The sequence below is a fragment of the Strigops habroptila genome, chromosome Z, assembly GCF_004027225.2.
Source record: "Strigops habroptila isolate Jane chromosome Z, bStrHab1.2.pri, whole genome shotgun sequence".
Lineage (NCBI taxonomy): Eukaryota > Metazoa > Chordata > Aves > Psittaciformes > Psittacidae > Strigops > Strigops habroptila.
The window spans coordinates 67,507,474-67,522,989 of NC_044302.2; the positions used below are offsets into that span (position 1 = coordinate 67,507,474).

At 34.3% G+C, this 15,516-nt stretch overlaps 1 protein-coding gene across 2 annotated transcripts in view; it reads right to left on the reverse strand.

The window, feature by feature from the left end:
* CNTLN (centlein) overlaps positions 1 to 15,516 on the reverse strand; it is a 196,153-nt gene that overhangs the window by 116,432 nt on the left and 64,205 nt on the right. For both annotated transcript variants that reach the window (XM_030512317.1, XM_030512316.1), the window contains exons 7-8: positions 14,612 to 14,774; positions 5,661 to 5,855 (exon numbers count right to left, since the gene is read on the reverse strand). In XM_030512317.1, the coding sequence (XP_030368177.1) occupies positions 5,661 to 5,855; positions 14,612 to 14,774 (358 nt within the window). The remainder of the gene's footprint in view (positions 1 to 5,660; positions 5,856 to 14,611; positions 14,775 to 15,516) is intronic.

Here is a 15,516-nt window from a genome sequence, read left to right on the forward strand (position 1 = left end):
AAAACCTTTTTACTACAGAATTTGATAGTTGCGTAAAAAATTGTACTTTGAGATCTTTGTGATCGATTTCAATGTTTTTTTAATAACTTGAGTATTTCTAAAATCTGGAAGATATTTGTGGCAAGCTTTGACCCACAGGGGGTGCAAGACCAAGAACTTTCAAAGCAAATAAATTAAATGGATAAATTTTCTAACAGTAAAGCATAAATATGTGTAATATAAAAACCATTTTGTTAGGAATTAGTTTCAGTAACTGACATTATCCCAATCTATAAAACAAAATTTACATTACCATAATCTTAACAGGATATCTGCCTCTTGTTATGCTATATCATTAACAAGAAATAGAAAATTAAGCCTCAAAAGTGGGCTTTAAATATTCACTCAGCAGTACTAAATATTACTGCACAAAATCTAGAACTGCTAAAATAAATTAGTTACCCTCTCCAATTAATTTTTTACCATTTATTTGTCAATCAAAATCCGGATTTTGAAGACTATACTATATAAGCCTAATAAACTGAAATCACTGAAATATTGATTTTAGAAAACCAGTAAGTCATACTCTGATAAGACTTGAAGGACTTTTGCATGGTGACAACGGTTCAGGTTTCCTTGAAACATTTTACTTATGTATTACTCATATAAATATTTCTAAACTCAATTTTTTATCTTAGGTAAAATTCAGCTTTTTTTTTTTCTAATAAGCTTGGGTTACATCTGTGTGCAATTTCTACTTTGATAGTTTTACTGGTATTTTCTCATCTAACTACTTTTAAAAACTTCATAAGGAGAAATTAAGATACTATTATAAAAATACAAGTGAATTCTGTATTAGGCAGAATGCACATACCTGGCAGATGCTACAGTAACAAATAAAAGGATTTAAATGTCTGTTAATTAATGTTCTTTGATCAAGCATCATCTCTTAATACTGTCTTTGATGTTTGCACATGTATGAAAAGTAGGAGTAAAGACAGAAATGACTGCTTCGGTTCAGTAAACATATTTAAATATTTACTATTCACATGGGTAATAGTTATGGTATAATAACCGTAGGACTAAATGTATGGTATACATCTCAGAGCTAAAAATGAACACCAATAATGAAACAGAACCAAAACAACAATTACATGAGATGAAAGTAATCAAACCCCAAAAGCTTATGTTTTAAAAACTATTTAAAATGGTTTTGTTCTGTTCTTTTTTACTGTGTAGTGAAAGCATAGATCCAACTAAAAAGACTTCCAAGTTCTAAGATGCCTAATCTTTCTGATCAGAGAAAAAGCATGTAAGAGCTGCTGAATGCACACATACTAAGCTGTAAATAGAAATTTACTGTAAGGCAGATTCAAATTCTTCATCACATACATTACCAGAATACTCAAAATAAAATTAACCAGAAGTTTGCCCTCACCAACACAAGTGCCACGCTGACTAAAATCAGATTACAACATTAGAGAGGCATATTTTACCCTTAATGTAAGAAAACTGAAATATATTGCTAATAAAGCAAATAATATAAAATTCTTTTTTTTGCCTGACTACAGTGTAATTTCAACCGCAAAAAAGTTTAAATCCAGGAAGAAGCATGCACTAACACATGCAACACTGATGTATAATCTTCCAGGCTAGTTGAAAGTCTGGAGAAGATATATTACTGCTGTCAACAGACTGTTAGTATGTCCCACAGGATGAACTTTCAGCAAGGCACAAATCTGAACATGTTCAAGAAATCAGTACGTTACAGCAGAAATACAACCACATTTAAAGCAATTTTTTTTTTTTTTATAAGGTGGGTTGTTTTCACAAATGGGAAACTAGTAGATGCCTACATTGCTTTGTTGTCCTGTTACTTAAGCCTCTATTTCAAATCCATTCTGTCTTTTTGATGCTGCAATCAACAGACAGCAGAGTGAATTAGGAAGTTAGGAGGTTCTCTTGATCACATTTAATTTCATAACTTCACAAGTGACCAGGATTCTAGTTATCTAACAGGTCACAGAAGTAATAATAGGTAACTCCCCTGAAGAAACCCAAGTTGTGTAACCACACTATAATCACTACCTTTTTAACATTTATGTAAGATTGTAAAGTTGGCAATGGGAAATTTGGCTGTAATCAATATGCAGCCAACAATGAGCAAACTTATGATACATTCCCAAAAGGCATACCCTGGCCTTTCAACCAAAGACTGCATGTTAATAGACCTTGGGATATTTGCTATCATAGAATAGAAGGTTAGGCAAGAGAAAATATTAAGCATGTTAAGCACAAAGTACATACTGGTTAACATCTTGGTTCTACAAACCTAGCCAACTATGGATGCTACCTATACACATTTCCTTCCCTGTGAGGCTGCTTCAGTAACACTAATCACTTGTCCCATCACAGCCTGATTTACAATTAATTTACTGAAAAATGAAGGTTCGTACACTGCATTTAGATTGCTAAATTACATTCATTATCATAAGTTGCCTGCTTTTGCTTCCTACCATATTTTCTCCACTAGCATTGGTAAATATCTGATTGAGCTCATGACAGATCACATAAATGTTCAACTAATAAATTTCTGCAGAAGGTCAGACTGAACCCACAGTCACTAGAAAACAGGAAAATCTCTCTGAATAGCCATGACAAGTGCACACCTTCAAACACACTGGGAACAGGAAGAGTATCAGAGACTTTAAAATGCTGAGATCAGATAAAAATGGAAACAAAGCACAAAGCCAACAGAAAGCCACAGGAAGATAATTATTTGTACCCATGTTCACCATTAAGTCATTTAGGACTCCTTCACATTTGGATCCTAATTTACATGGAGTATACTGCTTAATGTACTTCAAGTTCAGACACCACCAGAAGGAGACACAGGCTAAATCAACAAAAGAAATCATAGAATAATAGAATGATTTGGGTTGTAAAGGGCCTTAAGATTGTCTAGTTCCAACCCCCCTGCCATGGGCAGGGACAACTCACTCTAGACCACGTCACCCAAGGCTCTGTCCAACCTGGCCTTGAACACTGCCAGGAATGCAGCAGTCACCACTTCTTTGGGCAACCTGTTCCAGTGCCTCACCACCCTCACACTAAAGAACTTCTTCCTTATATCTAACATGAACTTCCCCTGTTTCAGTTTAAACCCATTACCCCTTGTCCTATTGCTACAGTCCTTGATGAAGAGACCATCTCCAGCACCCTTGTAGGCTCCCTTCAGATATTGGAAGGCTGCTATGAGGTCTCCATGCAGCCCTCTCTTCTCCAGGCTGAAGAGCCCCAACTTTCTCAGCCTGTCTTCATATGGGAGGTGTTCCAACCCCCTTACCATCCTCATGGCCTCCTCTGGACTTGCTCCAACAGCTCCCTGTCCTTTTTATGTTGAGGACACCAGAACTGGACACAGTACTCCAAATGTGGTCTCAGGAGAGCAGGATAGAAAACAGAGAGAGAATAGAGAATAGAGAGAGAATAGTAACAAGAGAATAGTAAAAATTCATCCACACTGGATGCCATTCATCCAAAACATCCAAAGGAAATCAAGTATAAAGCTGAATCACCAATTGTAGACTGTCACTAGCTTCTATAATAGTCTTACTTTTAACTTCAGATTTCCTAAAGTTTTTTTGTGGATGCCCCATCCCTGGGGCAGTGTTCAAGGCCAATTTGGATGGAGCTTAGAGCAACCTAGTCTAGTGGAAAGTGTCCCTGCCAATGGCAGGGGACTTGGAACTAGATGAGCTTTAAGGTCCCTTCCAACCCAAACCATTTGATGATTCTATGAAGTTCTTCTATGAAAACAACAAAATTGATGCGAGTGAAACTTGGATTTGAAATGGATTTCAGCAAAGCTCCACACTAGGAGCTCTCGAAGAAACCCAACTGCTGTATTTTAAGGGGTTAAAAAAAAAAAACCCAGAATTGCTTTCTTTATGAGAAATAAGTAATAGCAATAAAAGCTTAGTTTTACTTACTTTGAGCAATCTGTGGTACCCCACGTTCAGAAAATATGCAAAGGTAGGAGGCTAGTATAGTAACAAAATTTTCTGATACTACTAAGCTATTCAGAAAGAAGACAAAAGCCAGTGCCAAACATTTACGCCAGGTCCATATGGCATACAGTGTGACTGTAAAACTGTCATACAATATCAAAGTTAGACAATATAGGTGTTGTACATGGAGGAAATCATTTTAACATTCACAAAGATAACAAAGGCCTTCTTAACCTCTGGAAAGATAATCCAGAGATTTAATAAAAGCTTCCATGATAAAAAAAAAAAAAAGAAAAAAATCTCACAAAATAAACTACAAAAAACTTCAGAACAATCAAGATGATAAAAGCAGAATAATATATTCAGAAATGCAGTCTGAGCATTAAAAACCATATTCTAATCCTGTGTTTAGAGCAGAAACACGTTCAGACTAATTATATATTTATCTTGTTCCAAGAAACCCACCAAAATCTTCTAAAAGAAAAAACCCAAATTATTTCTAAGATTCAGAAAAAGGTCAAGAATGTATCAAGAGCTAAACACTCCACAAGAAAGACTTAAAGAATGTACTTTATCATTTGTAAAACAAAATCATCAAATCATTACATAAGAGAAACTATAAATCATACAAATACGGGTTAAAAATATTAGGATAAACACTTAAGTAATACTTTGGATAAAGTTAGAATATTAAGTTTGAGACGACCATCATGAACCTAGTCAGGAGACACTGCATCGTGATTTTTCTGTTTTACAGCAGACTACTACTTGCACAAACTTTGAGACATTAAACACTATGGGTTTTTTAATATTCAAGCTCCTTTGGGCTCGGGAATATAATCCTTGATTACAGAGCTACCTTACCTACCCCCACCAAGTAAACTTTTGCACATAATGAGCAATATCAACTATTTTCCTTTCTCTGCTTAATCCAGGGAAAGAGTACTAGTAAAATTGAAATGCAGAAGTACACCTCATTGACAAACCTATGAAAGAAACTAAGCAAGAGAGTTTACAAAACCATTGTGGGTAGATCATTTCAAAGCCTTTCAATTTCATATAAGTCATAAATTGGCCTTTGAAAAATGTCAAGGGTATACATGTAAGATCTGGCACATTTGTAAAGTTGGATGCCTGTTAGTGAGAGTGACAGATTTATTACAACTGTTCCAAATGGCCCATTAAAGCTTAGAAACTTTTAGACAATATTCCTCTCCACTATAATACTTGCTTCAGATCTATGATTTAAAGTTAGTTGCATGGTCAGTAATGATGAAACAAATCAGGACCAATATATTTCATTTTCACAGAGGAAATGCAGAAATCCACTATTTTCTTTTCAAGAACTTTTTTCCAGGAACAAAATCACTTTGGTTTTATTTTCAGTTTTGGTGTCTTTAGCAGCGAATGTAAAAGCCTTGTTGAATACTGACATCATTACTCAGTTTTCTTCCCAGGACAGATTTAATAGTGATGTACCTCCTAGTAGAAACAGCAGAAATAGTTACTACTACAACAGCAGAGTTGTAAATTTTTTCTTAAAAAAAAAAAAAAGAAAAAACCCAACCAAACAAAACCAAACTAACTGCAATATCTTTTAAAACTGGTAAATTTAAAAAGAAGCTAAATTTAAAACAAGAAAAAACAACTTTATTCTAGAAGTGGACTCACATGTACTTCAGATTTTGGAGAAGAATTCTGAGGTATTGCATTTAAAGCATCATGAGCCTGCTGAAGTTGCTCTTGTAACTGACAAATCTTTTGATCTTTTCCAAGCAACTGATCCTGAAGCAAGGCACAGTTTCTCTGCAGTTGAACTTCACTTGCTTTAACAGTTTCAAAACATGAAGTCAATTCATTATAAAGCTATGAAAGGGGAGAAGAGATTAAAAGGATTAAAAATGCAGATAGCCATATAAATACAGGAGATGAAGAAGTATGATTTCAGTAACTTATCCATAAATAGCACCCTCTCTTTTCTTCTGACAATTCTTTTATGCTTCTTGTCCTCCTGCCTCCTGTCACTATCCATAGATTTGAACACACTGAAACTTTAAGTTTGAAAGAAGTTTTTCCCGAAAAACAAAACTTACATGAGAATATTACAGTTTCAGTTGCTTCTTCATGGCATTTTTTAATAGAAATGGTCACCTAACAATCAGGATTTATTTTACTTCTTGAACAGTTTATAGAAAATAGAAAAGAAAAAAAAAAAAGAATCCCTTACTGAGAATAGGCAAAAAATTGAAACAATGAAATCAAAGAAGCAAGAATAGCAAATACCCACTTTGTCCGTTATAGTGTAGTTTGATCCTATAAAACTAATCTTTTTAATATAGCTTGGATAGTAATACAGTGAATCCACTAATGCCTACTACATTTCGTATAAAGCGTAAAACAGTTGTTTAAATAATTATTCTGTGGGAATTTTTTTGACATTAGCTATAAAACCCAGTGGTTATATTAGAGTTTCTTATCCCTGGCTGTTGCTCAACTGTTCTTGCTGAAACCAGAATATTGCATATATTCTAGAATTGCTTTAGGAGAGATTCTGTACACACGATTTTCTAGAACCACATCTAAGTAACAAGTAGCAGCACATGCCATCTAACCGACAAACAGAACTTACTTTGCAAGAATAAGAGAACTTAACAACCACTTGATTCCTCCATTTTTACCCTTTTTTTAAATATAAACATCTGAAAGCTGTTTAAAACAAAATCAGCTTTTTATTAAAACAAAACAAAACCAAACAAACAAAAAAACCAAAAACCAACAATTCAGTTTGAAAAATAAACCTGCAGTATAAGAAACAATAGTACAGATTCTGAAGGAAATATATGACTCTACAGCTTTACTACCTAAGCATATTTTCTTCTTTCTCTTTATTTCACACCTTCATTCCTTTGATGGTCCTTTTTTCTCAAAATAACCAATGTTCCCTCAGACTATTTATTCTACCATAAAATAATGTGCAGAAGGCATGTATGCATTTCTGCAGCTGAGAGGTTTTTTTGGAAAATCCATTTCTGCCATTCCATCCAAAAGAAACCTATTAAATATGAAAATCAGAATTTCCAAATCTATCAATAATGTTTATAAGTACAAGGAACTGACACAAGTCATTTTACTTTTTGTCTTGTCAGCTTTACTTACATGATACACTTCTTTCTCCCTTTCACCTGTTTACATCGCTTAGAAGTTAAACCCTTTGAAAAACTATCCCTACTTTTAAATTTGGAAACTGTCTACCTCACCCTTTGTGAAAAATTCGGAAATAATAATCTCTCTCCCCTTCCTCCTTCTATCATTATCTACTCCCATTGGTTCTCAAAATCCATTTATGACAACATAAATTACTTCCTGCCTATTTTCAAAGCAGATCAGAGATCATGTCTTTCAGGCAAAATTATTTCAAAGTCCAGATAGATTGGTATTTTGAATTACTCTGACTCTTAAAAATTAAACTTTGCATTGAAATTTCTGTGCCTACTGAATCTTTCTTAATTATATTTAAGAAAGCCTACATATGTCTAGAAATGCAAGTTCCAGATCAGCCAATTTCTTATGGAAATCACTAAGTATCCCACAAGAAAACAAACAGTCCATTTATCAAAAACATGCATTTTTAGATAATGTCCTTCCAAATGAATGAAACATCAAGACACAGTTACTTCCAGCTATAACTATATAAGCTCATTAGCTAGATCATACTGGTATGACAATTTGCTGGTTTTATGACTAGCAGCACCTAAGTGGTTGTAATTATAGTATCTGAAAGGTAACATCCTAGTAAGATGAATGGAGAACATCAAAAATATGATGCTTTTTTCTAGCTGGCAGCTACATCCCCTAATGTAGCTAATGGGTATTTTTGGTAGTCAGCATTTGTCAGGACAAGACAAATAGCATGTCTTTTTACTTGCATAAACTTTTCCAACCTTTCCTGTTTTGAAAAAAGCAATAACAAAACACATATATTTCAAATATAAAACAAGCTAAAAGCTATGTGCAAAAAATCCACACTCCTACTATTCATCTTTTTACACTCAGGTTTTGTTTGTTTGTTTTTATAAACAACATCAATGTACTGATTTATAGGACTTAGATTATTTTTAATTTTTTTTTAAGGTATGTAACATCAGGAAATTTCAAAATGAAAATTACCTGTATGAAAAGAAACAGTTTTATCTACTGTGTACAGATACCCAGAATAGCTTCCAAATTTCCTTTTGGCTCCCTATCTTTTCTTTTATGGCCATGCATGTGGGTTAAATTCATGCTTAACGTTTATACTGGATTATTTTGGGGGTTTCTGCTTATTTCTGACCCTGTTTTAGAAGATGCACCACATTTAACCACACGGCAGTACACATTCCAGAACATACAGAATTACACATGATGGAACAGGTCACCATTAATAAAGATACAGAAAGTCAGGTGTAGGGATGCAAGATGTAAAATGGAGATCAGAGGACTAGAGATGGAACACTGAGTAGAAAAAACAAAAGAAAGACAAAAATATTGTGAATTATTTATCTCAGAACTAGCAAGCTTCACAGAAGAGTGAAATCGTGACTGTATATAAGTGAATGGTTATACCTTACGTGAATGCCAGTAAGACATAAGATTTACCCCGGAAATTGTCTAATTCCCAAGAAGAGATATTAAAAAAAAAAAAAGTTTACAAGATGGGAAAAAAAAATAATAACAAAGATATTTAAAATAATTTTTAATATATTTTACGAAATTTATAGTTGAAAAGAGAAAAGGCAGCGGCCAGAGACGCAAGACTGCTTTGCAAAAAGTGTTGCACTGACTATATTTTGAGAATCATTTTCTAATGCCTTAGAGCCGTCCTTTCTCTGACAGGCAACACAGAATGCTACAGGTGAAGGTACTTAAAAACAAATAAAGATTAAAAGTATCTGAAATCAGTAAACTGTAATAAATTCAGTCTATATGACACAAGAGCATTACTTAACAGTCAGGAAGGAAGAGTAACACAGCTGAATTACAAAATATAAAGTATCCCATATTTCTCGGCTAACCTAACAACTTCCTATATTGATTTAACTGATTTTACCAGAAAACACTTTCTGCTAGGTCTTCGAAGAGTTACTTAAAACAGAAAACTTCTTTGGATCAATAGGTATCCTTAATGTCACCAAGTAACCTAAAAATGCCAGACCAAAGCTAGGACTTGAGGACAGCCAAAAGATGTGACTGAAATGCCTGCTCACATGTGATAGAAAATATTTAACAGCCTTATAATGGTGGGGTCAGGTAAAGTACTGACACACACTAAATATATGTATGGCAAAATTAAGCTAGGTCAGACCAAGGAAAGCTGAGGAATTCCAACAAAACCTAGTAAAAGTAAATCATCAACCCATGCTATCTAATGTATTGCACGTTAGCCAGAATCATAGCGCAACTGGAAAAAACCTGCAAAGTGAAACAGTTGACACAAATGACCAGCACTAACTTTATACAAGTGTGCAGGATTTATTTCAAACTAGGTTTAGACTGTTCCTGTGTACTGAATGCCAGCTAACAGCTGGGACACATTTTCCAGTTCCAAAATAATTTCCAGTTCCATAATCCTGAAGTCATTTAGTTAAAGCTTTCATAGACTTTTCTATGACATTAACTAAAGAACAGAGAGTGGGGACGTCCAAGAGATTTCCTTTAATAGTATGCTCCTGTGAGGAACTAACAGTAAGATAGATCCATCTATTAAAATGGAACAGTAGCCAGTTACACACACTGGGTGCAAAACAAATAATGTTTTATCTAAATGTTAACACCCTAGAAAAGTGCATTACAGAGATGTGAATAAATGAACCAAACATATCGTAATACTGGACATACAGTAATGGCACAAATGTAAAAAAGTTAGTTGAAATTAAGACGCAATAAAACTAAACAATAGGAAAACTATTATAGCACCATCGCAGAAATCTGTTACAAAATCATGCTGTTTATTAGGAATTGAAAAGAACAAAGGCAGAAATCAGCTGGAGAAGCTCTAGGATGAAACTGAAGAGGCACTCCAGACAGACTGTATATAGCACATTCATGGCATTTAATTTTAAAATGGAAAAGCAGAGGAAAGGTGATTTTTTAAGATGAGATACCACGAGGCTTACCTATGATACAAGAGAAAAATGTTAGTCACAAATGAGAGACTAAGAAAAAAACCAAAACAAAACCATACCAAAAGAAAGTACAGATTGAATGTTAAGTAACATGAGGCAACATGCAAGCAAGAGTCACAAGTACAATCTAAAAGAGAAGACGCGCTTTCCTCAACTTTATGGTACTATGGAACTGTAAATACCACGGTTGTTTTGGAAACCATGTAAAATGGATAACTGTAGCAATATACCTTTGCAAAAATGACAGAAGGTAATGTAAAAGAAAAGGACATTTCAGTCATTTTGACTAATGTTTTTCCACAAAAATTCAAACTGATGAGTGTATTCATTTCAATGAATCCCATATTTCCTGTTTCCTGACTGATCCACCCACCCACCCTAACGTAGCCTTCCACCATTTATCCATCTAACCACTTTTGTGCAACTTCCTATGTTGATATGGCTATATAACAGTGGGGTTTGTGGATTGTTTTTTTGAATATATAAAAATTTTGACACATTTCTCTCAGAAAGACTGTCTTTATCAGCAACAACTCTGTGAAATGCTATCAAACCCTATTTAGATTTCTTCTTTCTATATATAGCATACTGCCAGAGAACATTCAGCAGGCTTGTAAAGAACACCAGTCCTAGTTAATGCAGGAAAATGTTAATAATTAATACTGCAATAGGTATCGTAATGGCTTTAAACTAAAAGAGAGGAGATTTAAATTAAATATTAGAAGAAATTCTTACTGTGAGAGCGGTAAGACATTGGCACAGGTTGCCCAGAGAAGCGGTGGCTGCCCCATCCTTGGCAGTGTTCAAGGCCAGGTTGGATGGGGCTTTGAGCAACCTGCTCTAGCGGAAGGTGTCCCTGCCCGTTGCAGTGGGGTTGGAACTAGATGATCTTTAAGGTCCTTTCCAACCCAAACCATTCAATGATTCTATGATATTTTAAAAAAATACATTACTGTTGCCAGCAACATTAAGGCAATGGTTTCAAAGCATCAGTGACAGATTGACAATTAAGAATTATTTACTTTTTTTTTTTCTGCAGGTACTTAAGCATTCTGTAGATATCAACCTACACTATTACACATAAGAACCATAGCACACTAAGTATGGGGCTTTTCAACCATGAAAATCATCACCTGTGAGTTTAACATCACCCTGACAGCACCAGAGTCTACCCAGGATTTCTTCAACTTTAACCTATAGGCACATCTGATGCCGAAATCTACTTACTGGCATATGACCATCTCTACTGGTGTTTCGTATATGAGAAATAAATAGACTAACGTAATTAACACACTTGACAACAATAGCAAATGGTATTAGAGCTTGAACTAAAGTGTGAGATAGTCTTTGTTAAAGATCTGAGTTTCTCACAGCTTTCAGGGACAAAGTGGACTACAAAAACAATGATTTCTTATTACTGATGTGGGCTTCAGGATATTTAACTGGACAGTTAAGTTTCAGCTCTTATCGTGTATGAAAGAACTTATGGTTTTCATTCCAATTTGATGGAGAACCTGCATTGTTATTACCATTTACATATCTATATGGTATAGCTTTTATTTTGTGAATTTAATGCTCGTTACATAAACCCAAACACATTAATGTAATTTTAAACTATGCTTAAAGGTTATGGCAATTGCAAAAAAGACCTCTCTGAAGTGATAAAATTTAATGTAGAATAGTAAAGCCAGTAACTTGACATTCTCAAGCTTGAAGAATAGCAAACTATCTCCACACACTGACCACAAGAAGGACTAGCAAAGGCAACTGCAGGCACAAAATTAACCACAATATCTGAAAATGTATCTGACATGATCCTATTTTTATCTGCTTTCTGGTGTACTTGATGCAGACTTCTGCAATGCCTCACATTTGAGCGCTCTTGCTATGTTTTCTAATTATGCCAAAAATCTAATTACTGAGCAGTGCTTTTCTTTATCACAGACATGTATTGTACCACTCACTATCCACAGTATTCTCTATTTGAGAGCCGACTTCTAGGACATAAATTACGATTTCCTACTTAAAGACAAATAACGGTATTTTCACTTCACTAGAAGGGCCTTCCACTAGGAGATTTTTCATCAGTATGATTAACAAGAAACCAAAAGGCCACATCAGATGAACAGAAAGTACTGCATTACAAAAACAAAGGCCCTAAATTGTAAATTTAAAAAAACTGTGATAAGCTGGCTAAGGAGCTCAGAATCTTTTCTTGTCTTATTATCCCCAGTATTGATTGAAGTCTCTCCACCTTGAAATTGTTGGTGAGGACAAATCTATTGAGTCTCATTAAATCCAGCACAGGAATGAAGTCCCTGGAGCATTTGGGACCACTAAAACAGATGCCATACATTTTAGAAAAATATTCTTTATCCTTGAGAATGAGAACTACAGCTGCAATACGAAACAGATATCAATTTGTTTCCATAAATGCTCTAATGTAAAGGAGTTATTGTAGAACACAGCACCCTTAAAATTTATACTTACGGAAAAAAAAAAAGGGTAGTAGCACATCAAATCAACACAATTTGATAAAACAGACTACAATCTTCGCATGTGTATGCTTCCCACTACAGCTAGATTTGGAAGAGAATGTGTTCCTCAGTGGATTTACACGTAATCCAGTGCAAGTTCATGACCCTGATCTGGTTTATCAAAAATGTTTTTTCTTCTGTTCAGTCAACTGTTTTGCACTACAAATTAACATCAGCACAAATAGCAGGTCTCCTTAAAGGCAGAGGGTAAGATGGTCTTCAAATATGTAAACCAACTGCATTGCCTCAGCTGTAGCATACATTGCCAATCTGACCACTAACAGAGAGGTCACTGATATTGCTGTAAGGGACAATGTATCATAGGATGTACATACTGATAGGCTCAATGCCATATGGAACAGTAGGAAAATATTCCTTTGTATGTTTATGGAATAGCTGACTATCCTTATCTAGCTATTGCAGCCTGAATATTATTAATGCATGGAAGACAAAAAACCCCAAACATTTGTCTGCAATAGTTTATCTTTCTCATTCAAAGGAAAAATAGGTATTTGTATTATTTTTACAGATCTGAGTTTTCCAAAGGCCTGCTGTGACTTCAGCAGGTTTGTGTGTCTTGTGATTTGAAAAATGCATGTTACTTTCAAGCAACTACAGTTGGGTATTTTATACAGTTCTTCTGATCATAAGTATAGGACAGGATTGTCACGATAAAGGGACTCCTTTTCCCCTCTAATGCCACAAACATTATTAGATTTATTCCACTCATTAAATCCAGCACAGGACTTCTTTTTTTACATATATAACTTTTCTTTAATATATATATACTTTTTTTTACATATTTTTATTAAAAATAAAAAATAAAACCAACACATTTTTTCCAGGAGTATTAGATATTTTTATATTTTACAAAAAGACACCTTGAAGGCTGTCTACCTGTAGCTTGGCTGGGCTACTACTGTAGTGAACAAAGTCAATGTCTTCCGTCACTGCAGTCAATGATAAACTTACGCAGAGTTAAGTACACAAGAATGTGCTGGGCACTATGTACTATAAAATGTTAACTAAACACATTTAGAAACCCAGTAATGACTCTGGCTTGACTTAGGCTAGCTTCACAATTTTTTCACCAACTGTGTACTCTAAGTGAGATGGTAAAGGGAAACACCTGTTTTTTTTAAAAAGCACTAACAGTTCCAAGATTGGTAGAAGGTAAGTTAAAGCTGTATATACAACTTGTTCCTTGTCTTCCTCCTCCTCAATGTCTCTAAAAAGGGAGGAAACGTATCTTCTGTATTTCTTACAGACTGAAAAACACATTCATATAATTTGTTACACTTAAAGGAGAAGTTCTGAGTAGCGCACACACATGTGACAGCTCTTCAGGGTTAGCAGTTTTCCTGGCATGCATCAAAAATGTGAATCTGTTCTGTAAATGTAAATATAGTAAAAAAAAATTTTGATTAGTTATCTTTTTAAAAAGCTATTATGGAAACAATTTTTCCAGTTAATTTTGATAGAGCAGGTTTTTTGCATCTTAAAGGAGCAAAATTCTTTGAGATTCACACAAATACATTATTTACAAGTGAAAGGAATTTCTTAGTCTAAATTATCAAAAACAAATTGGAGAATTTAGCAATGGAAAGCTCCAAGAGATGAAGAAGAAAAACACAGATAACACAAAACTACATAAAGAAATTTATATGCTTCGCAATCACTCCTAAAACACAATTACATCTTAATTTTTAAGGCTCATCAATTCAATGTAAGCAAGGGGATATATATATTGAGATGTTATTAGTCCAATAAGCTCTGTTACTTTGCCAACCACATTTTGGCAACAATCAAGATCCAGAGATCTAAAGGATGCAAGACAACACAGTGCTTTGATTATTCTGTCCATTGCTATTGTACAAATGGACATTAAAATGAATCCTGTGACCATAAAGCAGAATGACATTACTTTTTGATATGATGTTGTTTCAGCTGTGTGAGCATCTTCTTGGTCTTTCAGTACTTTTTGTGTATCAGTATTGAGAGCCTGAAGTTGCTTTATCAGCTCAGCCTGCTGTGCTGTATGTTCAATGTTTTGCCTGTAAAGATTCTGCAGCTCCTGTAACTCCTTCCTGTGCAAAATAAGCAATACAGAGAAATTAAGAAAAACAATGATCTCCATTGTGTTCGAATAATTTTGTTTTTAGCTATTTAAGATAATTAGCTTCCTATTTTCATTTATTTTTCTGCCACTTGCCTTATAAACACTAGAAGTTACATATATTTGTCATATACTTTCATGAAATATCTACAAAACAGTCAAGTTTCAAAACGGAATGCCTTTCAATTTTCCTCTAATGTTCTAACTGCTTTACAATAAATGGCTTTTCACTACTGCATCCACACTTTCTAATCAATATTCAGTTAACTCTTTAGTGGTAGGTGTCAATATGTAAAATATTTAGAACACATGGACTGTAAAAAGTTTGGTTTTTTTTTAACTAGAACAATCAAGAAAAGATACAAGTTTTTCTTAACTTGAAGAGTATCTGCAAAGCAAGTCTCTTCTGAAATGCCTCTATTCCCTAGACAAATGAAGTATGTCTGCTTATAAATTGCTTTTTGCCTGAAGGTACAGCATACTGAGACAGCCGTAAGCAAAGTAAGTAAACCTTGGTGTGCATTATATACCATAACAATAAAAGTTCTGTAAACACAATAATAGGAAATATGTTGTAATGCAACCATAGGATAGATCTAATATAATCAATCTGTTTGAGAATTTTACTCTACTGATGATAATCTTATAAATTAGGGAGGAACTGAAGATCAGTAACTCTTGCTTATCGCACACAATGATTAAAAACCTGGAAT